The sequence below is a fragment of the Rhinolophus ferrumequinum genome, chromosome 3 (genome assembly GCF_004115265.2).
Source record: "Rhinolophus ferrumequinum isolate MPI-CBG mRhiFer1 chromosome 3, mRhiFer1_v1.p, whole genome shotgun sequence".
Lineage (NCBI taxonomy): Eukaryota > Metazoa > Chordata > Mammalia > Chiroptera > Rhinolophidae > Rhinolophus > Rhinolophus ferrumequinum.
In genome coordinates, this window is record NC_046286.1 from 84,963,988 (window position 1) to 84,973,879 (window position 9,892).

General features: G+C 44.7%; 1 protein-coding gene across 1 annotated transcript; it reads right to left on the reverse strand.

The window, feature by feature from the left end:
* Positions 1–2,812: 2,812 nt before the first annotated feature.
* CITED2 (Cbp/p300 interacting transactivator with Glu/Asp rich carboxy-terminal domain 2) lies at positions 2,813–5,208 on the reverse strand. Its single transcript, XM_033103552.1, has 2 exons — positions 4,963–5,208; positions 2,813–4,494 (listed from the first exon to the last, which is right to left on the reverse strand). The coding sequence occupies exon 2, from the start codon at positions 4,484–4,486 to the stop codon at positions 3,668–3,670; it is 819 nt and encodes a 272-aa protein (XP_032959443.1). The 5' UTR covers positions 4,487–4,494; positions 4,963–5,208; the 3' UTR covers positions 2,813–3,667.
* Positions 5,209–9,892: the final 4,684 nt, after the last annotated feature.

Genomic DNA, 9,892 nt, shown 5'->3' on the forward strand with positions numbered 1-9,892 from the left:
TAAATTTCAATTATGCCCATTAAATCATAGGTTAAGGTCTTTGTTAAGCAAAATACCCTTGTCTTCATAAAGGATGTGTTTTTGGAATCTTCTTTGATAAAAGATTTGTTACTCAAATATATGTTGTTTGTGTCAAGAAAGAAAATGAAGTTTTCAGAAATGATGAAAAGACAAACAATAAAACAATCAAACAAAAACCCTCTTGAGCAAACAGTTTTCCTTTGACTTTCTAAATAAATTCCACAAGGGGGCGAAAACACCTAATGGTCCGGGACTGCAAAGTTTATATTTCAAAGCCAGCCACCCATAATAGATTAGTGGATTAATATTTTGCTCTAAAGGATCTGGCCTTTAATGTTGACATCAATTTATAGCTATCCCAGGCGTTTACAGTAGTAAAAGTCACGGAGACCATAAACTTCACAATAGATGTCAGCCTTCTGGAACTAGTGCTCTAGCCTAGCACCCCATAAACAGAGGTGATTCGGTAACTGTTCTTCAAAGAGTCATCCATAGCTGTAACATCTTTATCAGCTCTAGCAAAGATACCGCCACCAGGATTTTAACAGTCAGAAGGCAGAGGTACCGGTCTTTATTAATGTGGACTTATTTTTCGGACATGTTTCTATTATGTTGTACTGTTGCTTATCATTGATCTCTTCTTGAAAATCAAGAGTGGGGTGTCTATTTGTGGGCATAGCTTAAAGAACAGAAGCTCTCTTGTACCACATTAGAACTTTTTGTAAAACAGCCAAGGTACAGAGGTCAAATTTCCCCATATGCTATAAGCAACTTAGGAAGCAAGACCACAAAAGGTTTTGCAAATGTCTGCCAGTAGCCGGGTGATCTAGGTCACTGTACAGGTTTCATTAATCAGGTTGTTCAAACAAGGAGTTATTTTTCTCTGCCTAAGAGACCTGCAGATATATCACACAGAATCTGCTCAATTGTTGATCAAGAAAGAGTTTTAATGAAATAGAGATCATTCAAGTGAATGGGAGAGGAGGAGGTTTGTATTTTGCACTGAAGAGAAATTGTGCTTTTAACCCAGCTCCTCTGTTTGAGTCCTCTGTTCTGGCAGAGAAGAGCTCAGGATCTAATAATAGTTCCTTGGGCTCTGCATCGTCACATACGTGTTCCGGTGTTAGAGCAGCAGGAGGAATTTAGTGACAGAGCAGGTGTTGTGGTTTATTCCCTGGCAGAATAAATGGTGGAGGGTGGTGGCAAGACAATTCTTCTGCTTCTTTCTTTATGAAAAAGAACAATGCCTCCAATAGCTTTCCTTTTTTTCCTGGCACAAGTGAAAAAGAACTAGAATTGCGGTATTAATATGTATGCAAACATATTTTTTCACTTGAGCCTCTGGAAAAAAGAAAAACTTACTGTGAAAATGCTTAGCCAGAAAGATTTACTGCTGATTGCAGATTTAGTATTGACATGTCTTAGCTGAAGAAAACTTCAGCTTTAACTATTAATGTAGGAAATCTGGATCAGCTTTTAAAATGGGGTGAAAAGCATTTTCAATGACTGTGTATTTTCAGAGAAATTATTTATTTAGAACAGTTTTTAATAAGGAAGTGTCAATTACAGAGGTGTAAAAAATCCATTGGAGTATTCATCTTAATTTTCATGGCTTGCCTTGGACATAGAATTATAGAATGTAGGTGATCTGAATTATATTGAAATCAGTCTTTTTGCCAGATTCATTGTAATTTAACACTTTTAAATACCCTCCTCTCCTAATTTTTAAATTATAAAATATGAGCTTGAATATTAGATGTTTAAATAACATGCCCTTTTATAGAGTTATTTGTGAGATTTTCTTCCATCTACATTTTTTTACTCCTCCAGTAGGTTAAATACAAAATACTTTTTTTTTTTCTTGAATGTAGGTGTGTTGCTCTTATAAGCTAGGAAAACATTAAAGTGAAAACAAAACATTTCTTCTCCTTCCAACTGGAATAATTTGATATTTTTACTTTTTCCTTTACTTGATTATATAAGGCAAAACTTGACACCTACTTTACGATAGTTTTATCTTCTTGAGAAGCCTATACGGTAAAATTAAAATGATCTTATCCTTATGTCCTTTGCACCTAATGTCTGTAATAGAAAAGGCTCAGAATTCTGGAAAACAGGACTTGCTTGAGAGGGAACATCTTGTAAAGACTATAATTTGACCTTTGACTCAACCTCACTGAGTAAAATTTAAATATTATAGGAGAACAAACTAAAGTCTCAAGGTGAAATTCTGCCCCTTCTTCCTTGGAACTATAAACCAGTCAGAAGCTGTTTCAGAGATTAAGCTAGAAATGTGTATGTCTCCTTATCATTGAGAAATAAGACGCATCACTAGAGATAGATTTATACATAATGCCATCCTCATCAATCTCAGAGAATATTATTCCAATCTACTTCCATTGAAGTAGTTGAATCGGGTATATCCAGAAGCACTTAATTTTTCCCCTCCCACTCTATGAAAAAAATATTTGTAATTATTTAGTATTACAAACCTTTCTAAGTGTAGAGTACACTTGAATATGACGGCAATTAAGGAAAAAAAATGCTCTTTTGACAACTTTGCAGCTTCTGATTAAACCACACCAAGAGGCATGTTACAATGATAACAATGAAGCATTATGCCAATTATGTTAAATCCTGCTCTCAGCTTAAGCTCATCATGACCTGTTTTAGTGTCCTGTAATTTACCCTTTGGAATGCTTACTCTCATCAATAAAGTGTTCAACTTACAGAGAAAAAAAGAAAGCCACCAAAGGGAACCACCACCCACAAATGACTTCTAGAAAACAAGTATTTCTTAACTTTTTATTGACATTGGCAAATTAAAATAGAATAAATTAACAAGTATTTTTTCAAAAAAATGTTTTGTACAAAAATACTGTCAAAATTTCCTAAAAAGCTTTCAACACAGTAGTATCTTTTCATGTACTGAATATAACTATTAGCACAGTGTCAAAAATGTTGAAGACAGAAACAAAATAAAAATCTGTGAAATGTTTGCCACTGACGACATTCCACACCCTATTATTGTCTGTACATATGGGGGAGGGGGACAGCCAACTTGAAAGTGAACAGTATGACTTTTCCTGATCCAGAACGGTTTGGCCCATATCTGTTTAATCTTCCAGTTTAGCATATTTTAAAAATTAGTCTGTACTCAAATGCATAGTTACAAAAATGAAGCGAGATGGCAGAGTTTGTGCAGTAATATCTGCCCTTCAAAGTTCATGCAACCCACTAATGCAATTTTTCCTTTCACTCATAAATTTGAATGCAGTTCAGTCATTTGAAACCATCTACAAAATTCACAAGATTAAGCAGTTTGCCAAGATTAATATCTAACAGTTGAGCACTGGAGAAAGTGAGGAAATAAGGAGTAAAAACAAACAACAAAAAAGACCAAGTTAGCTAGATATTTCAACTACATAAGGGAGGTGAATGTCAAGGCTACAAAAACGAAACAAAAACAGAAAAAAAGTGGCAGCAATTTTTAAACCAATTTGTACAAGTTTATAGTTTACTTTGTTTCCAAGTTCTCAAACCTTTCAAGTCTGAAAAGTGAGATACTGTGTCTAAGGGAATGTTTTTTTTAATTCACACAGAAGAAGTAGGGGGTTTGATTTCTTTCGCCGGGGTTTCGATCGAGTCAACAGCTTACTCTACTGGGCTGCTGTTTGCACACGAAGTCCGTCATAAAATCAAACTCGTTTTGCCCCAGCCAGAGTTCGGGCAGCTCCTTGATGCGGTCCAAACCCATTTCTATCACCAAGGACATAAGCACTTCCTCGTCGATGAAATCAGTGTCTATGACATTGGGCGGCAGCATTGCAGCAGGGACGTGAGCTACAGACGCGGGCATGTTGCTGCTGCTGCCGCCGCTGCCGCCGCCACTATTGCTGTTGCCCGCGCCGCCGCCCGAGGTGCCGCCGGAGCCGCCGGGGGTGTTGCTGCCTGCAGAGCCTCCGGGGGTGCTGCTGCCGCCGCTGTGCTTAGGGTTGCAATCTCGGAAGTGCTGGTTTGTCCCGTTCATCTGGTGGCCTGCAGCAGGGTGCAAATCCGGCATGTAGTGGTTGTGGGGGTAGGGGTGATGGTTGAAATACTGGTTATTGAGCTTCTGCAGCTGCATGCTGGCCGGCAGGGAGCCTCCCTGGCTGGCCACCGGGGGGCCCATGAACTGGGAGTTGTTAAACCTAGCCGCGGGGGCCAGCGCACTCGGGGGGTGCCCTCCGTTCACAGTCCCCGGCCCCATCGCGTGCCTGATGCCGCTCGTGGTATTCATGTTGCCCGCGCCGTAGTGTATGTGCTCGCCCATTAGGGAGTTGAAGGCGTGCTGGGGCTGCGGCTGCTGGTGGTGATGGGGGCTCGGGAACTGCCCCATGCCCATGCGGTGGGCAGGGTGGTGGTGCAGCCCGTTGGTGCCGTCGGGGAAGCGCCCGTGGTTCATGGCCATCATATGATCTGCCATTTCCAGTCCTGAAAGTGAAAAGGGCAAACGATAAGACCCGCGCCACACGTGTCGCCCACCATAGCACACCCCACTTTTTCTCGCCTCTGCCCCCCAGGCTCCCCGGACGGACGTCGGCTGCGAATCACCATCCCCAGGATCCCATTTAGTAGTCTGTGCACCGGGACTCGCCACAACGGCAGACTTGCCACCCACAACAGAGCCCGGCGCTGCACAAACAGCCCCTTCCCCTGCGATCGGGTGGGGGTAACCTGAGCCCATACCCCGCTCTGCTCCCCGAAGTCGCCTAATAAAGGAAGTGCCCTGTAGCCCTGCCGCGAACTTCAGGCATTAAATCAGCCCTCCTCATCCTGTTGTTGCACATCCTGTTGTTATTCCCCAGCTCCGCCTCACGCTCTTCCTCCGGGCAAACCCAGCCCTCGGAGGACTGGGCTGGCAGGAGCCCCAGCCAGCTTCGCCCGGCGCGGCGCGCTTACCTTCCGTCTTTGCGATTTCTACTCCGAAGACCGAGGGCGGGATCGTCGGATCCAGGACCCGCTCAGCAGCACATAGAGGGGGCCTTCCGGGCGTGCGGGGCGCTCGCTGTCGCGATGTCGGCGCCAAGGTCTTGCAGCGGCTGCAGGGGCAGAATCGGAGTCGTTCCCTTTTATTTCCCCTCCGCTGCCCTCACAGCTCCGCAAGACCGCCGGGCAACTGCCAACAATGAGCTGTGTTTCTTCGGGGTTTGGCCACAGTTAATATACACTGTTTCAGGAAGGGCGGAGCGAGAGCCTCCCCGGCGGGCGGCGAGAAAAAGAGGATTCCGGATCCCTGGGCACACTGGACGGGGTCGGGGAGCTGAGTCCCAGCGGCCAGCGGCACGTGCGCAGAGGCTGCGGCGGGCCTAGGCGCCGCCCCGCGGCCCCCCACTCTGGTTTCTTCCAGGTCCGCAGATGCAGGGCTGAGAGAAAATTCTCCCTGTACTCCTAGCCCGCAGGTAGCGCCTTCCCGTAGAGGAACGGGGAAAGCTCATCGCCCCCCTCCAGCCGGATCCCTCACCCCCAGCTTTCCCACCCGGCTCACCTAGCATTCTGGGCTGATTTCTACGGGAAAAGGGTGGGCAATCAGCGCCCCCGCTCTACATAATGCTCTTCTGCCTCCCCGGCTTTGCAAAAGCCTCCCTGGTCTGCGAAGAATGGCTGTGTTTCCCCGAGTAAGGTTTTTACGTCCTGGATAAATAAAGCCCCTTCCCCCGAGCGCGCTTTCCTTGGCCTTGCCTTTGTGTGTTTATAGGGGCAGTCGGTAAACTGATACAGATATTCTGCATGAAGATTCATCTTTTTTCCCCACTCCTTTCAAGGACAGGAGCTGGAGGGGGGGGGGGGCGGGGAGCTGCAGGGCTGCAGGTGGACCCAGCGCGCTCGGTGTTCTGGCCTTCCCCGCTGCTGCGTCTGAGGATCCGGTCCGCGCTTTCGGGTCCGCCTGCTGCTCCCGAGGTACGTGTGCTTTGGCTAAGTTTGCTTTGCAGCTCTTGGTAGCTTTGGCATCCGAGCTGAGGCGTCTCTGCTCTGTAAACAAACTCAGCGATCCTCGTCCCCGAGATCCACCTTTTTGCACATACACAATTTCTTGCTTCTGCTGTTGCCCTTGATCCGGGAGGTGGGGGTGTGTGCAAACTTGCACAGTCTCCCTCGGGGCTCTGCCTGACGGTTTGGGGTTGATTTAGAAGCGATCGGGTTTGTAATTAAGAAATTCGAAGGCTGAGTAAGGCTGTATGTAGTTGCTGGAAAAGGAAAACTAATAGATAACATGGTAATCGCTTTGTAAATAAAGTCGTTCTGGAGGTGGGCACGTAGCTGCACGTCCCGTACAGCACAGCGCGCATACACATTGCTGGGACTCTTCCTTTTCAGTGAAATTGTTCGGTGGGGCAATGGGCGATAATAATAACCGTGCTTTCCAGTACGCGGCACGACTGGCTTCGTCCGTCGTCCATTTGGCTCATTTACTTGCAAATAAAAGCCCTAACACGGGTCTGGGCAACTACTCAGTCGGAGCTCTCTTGCTTTCTCAACATGGGGAAGCCGAATTGTTTCCCCAGCACCGTGATGAAGACGCTCCGAGCTTTTATACTGCACTTTATGCGTTAAAAGGGAGTTTAGCGCTACGAGTAAGGACTTCTGTTCAGAGTTGTTTCTTCGTAACTCCATAGCCATTGAAGACTTCCTGCTGCGAAGAGCTAGTTCCCTGCCCCTTCCCCTTTTTTCTCCATTCTTGTTCACAAGACTTTAGACCCTGTGTCTTGAGGACTGGAAATTCTGATACATTTTCCCTTTCAGGAATCTGCAAATGAGGTTGAAACCTGTCTATTTTCATCTATTACCCCTCTGTCTTCCTCTAGTTATTATCTATATCTATACATCTATATCTATCTGTCATCTATCTATCTATCTATCTATCTATCTATCTATCTATCTATCTATCTATCTTCCTCTCTTTCCTTTTCCAGGCTCTCCAGCATTTATAACAGTGTATGCAATAATTTTTAAACTTCGAAAATATTTACCTTTTGGAGACCTGTGCACAGAACACGTTGGGTTGTTGGTTGCAGTAATCCCTTATCCCTCTGTCCACTCACCACCTTTACCTGTATTTCGTGTACTGGTAGTTACAGAATCAGAGTCTTGGAAGAGACCTGAAGGTGCCACTTCCTATCAAAAAAATAGACTCCAAAATATTAGTCTATCTCAAAAATTGCCAGATAGATTGTTTACTATGCTTTCTTATACAGCAGTGTCTTACAACACAAGGACCAGCTGTTAAACGTCTTATCTAAATTCCTCTTGCAACCATTAAAGACAAGTACAGCACCATCCAGCTCCAGTGGTTCCACATACTATTGGGAAATGCCTTGAAAGGTGACCTCCCCATCCCCTATCTCTTAAAGGGGGTGGGGGTGAAATAGTTCTGGGACCCGCTGATTAGACCATGGCATGCTTTGTTCATTTATTCATCCATCCAGTGAATGTTTCCCAAGTACCAGACAACCAAGACAGGAACTCATGCCCAAAAGGAGGAGATGAACAAACAGGCCTTGAACACACTGTGATACATGTCACAAGCGCATTAAACACAAGGAGTGCGGGAGTACATAAGCAGGACACTTAGCCTGGTCTTTGGGGCCTTGGAGGTGGTGACTGAGTTGAGGCCTGAGGATGAGTAGAAGTTAGGCCACCCCAGGAAGGGGCAGAGATGAGAGAAACAAGGTTGGAGAGGTCAACTTGGGCTTTGGTCCCCAAGCTGAGAAATTTAGATTGTGTCCTGAAGACAATGAGAAGCAGGTGAAGGCTTGTGAACCAGTGAGATGCTCAGATTTTTGTTTTAGAGAGATCAGGACCATACTGTGGAGAGTGGTTGAGAAAGTAAGACAGGAAACAGGGAGTCTAGTTAGGGGGCAATTAGAGTCATCCAGGGGTTTAGCCTGTGAAACGTGGGTAAAGCTGTGTGGTCTATGTATGTATGATCTTCACACTGCTTGACTGTTGTATTAGTTTCCTAGGGCTTCCTTAACTAAAATACCCATAAACTTTGTTTATACTACTCAAATTATTTTCTCATAGATCTGGAGGCTAGACGTCCAAGATCAAGTTGTTGGCAGGGTTGGTTCTGCGTGTTAAGTTGATTACCTCTGTAAAGACTCTATCTCCAAATAAGGTCACATGCTGACATACTGGTGGTTAGGATTCCAACATATCTTTTTTGGAGGGACACAATTCAACCCATAACAGTGCTGGAGAAACTAAGTAACACAAGACCCCTGCCATTGTGGAAGAAAGCTGCTGCCTGGAACTCTCGCCCCAGATATCCTGCTGGCCCACACTTCCATTTCTTAATGTCTCTGCTCATATACCACCTCAGTGAGGTCTTCCTGACTATCCTACTCACATAGCAACCTCCACTTTTGTTTTCTTACCCTGTTTATTTTTCTCCTTTGCTCTTATCCCCACCTGACATGTTGCAAATTGAATTTTCACTGTCTTCCCCACTAGAATGGTAGCTTTAAGAGACCAGGGACCTTATTCATTCAGTGTCTAGAACAAGTCCTGGTATGTTAGTCTTTTACCGATCAATGAATGAATGAATGGAATAACAGAGGTACCAAGGGAACCCAAATGAACAGCTTTCGGGGGAGGGCGGTGGTCAGGCAAGATTTTCTGGAGAAGGTTATTTTCAAGGCTGAAGGTAGAATAATGTCGTGGAAAGGCGGACAGCAGCTTACCGCTGTTTGCACTGTGGCCTGTCGTGGGTTTGGGCAAAACTTTGATCCGTTTGGGAAGATGGCTCACCTGGGAGTCGGGATCATTGGCTGCCGAGTTATGAAGGAAAGTCCTCAATGGTGTGAACTTTTCACCGAAACAGAGCTTTTAGAAGTAAGCCTCCAGCTTCAGCTAAATCCTGAGCTGAGGAAAGGCTGACTGAAGGGCCCAGCTTCAAAAAAAAATATATGAAGGAGTTTATGCGTATGTGGAGGCGTGGGGGTCAGGCTGGGGCGTGGTAGGATGGGTCTAATTCTGTGTTTTGTACTTTGCCTAAATGACCTCGCCTAATCCTCACCGTAACAAGCAGGGATGACTTGCATCACTTCAGAAAGGAGGATTTTGAGTCTCAGAGAGTTTAAACAAACGGACACACACAAAACAAAAAGCATGGCCATTTTCTTAGAGGGATTAGGGAAAATGGGAGAGTAAAAACAATCAAAGAGAGATACTGGTTGGTTGGGCCTTTTCTCCTCTTCCTTTCCTCCCAACACCTTGGCTCTAGGCATTAGCTTGTGAGAAAAACACTGTTGTCACTTTGTTCCACCATTCACGGGGCCATCATAGTGAGGCAGGATTCTCTATTGGAGAATTAAATCTGGCAACGGTCCCGATTTCTGCTTTTCTCCTCCTCCTGTCTCCTAGCCTCCCTCATTCGTGGGGTCTGTGATGGAAAATCCTGATATTTTGCTGGTTTGTAGAATAATTAATTCAGGGTAGGAAATGTTGGTGAACCTATAATTCCTGATTCAGCAACTGTGGATAGCCTTTAGTGTCAGAGTGAAAACACATACAAGTAGTTATTAGAAAAGTTGGAAGCCCTACATGTAACCTTGCATTATTTGCAAGTTGATTAAATAATGTTTTACATGTATGTGTGTATGTCAAAATGATATATACATATCAGTTTTAAACCTGGGAATTTGGTTCTCATTAATAAAATGCAAATTCACTTGAAATTGTTACTAAACTCATAGTGTTTTCTGTCTTCAACAAGGCTGAGAAGTGATTAGTGTATTTTCTCATTTGACAGAAATCTAGCCATTACCGAGATGTGTGTGTGTGTGTGTGTGTATAATGTTTTAATAAAAGGGGGTCTTTAAACGTGATG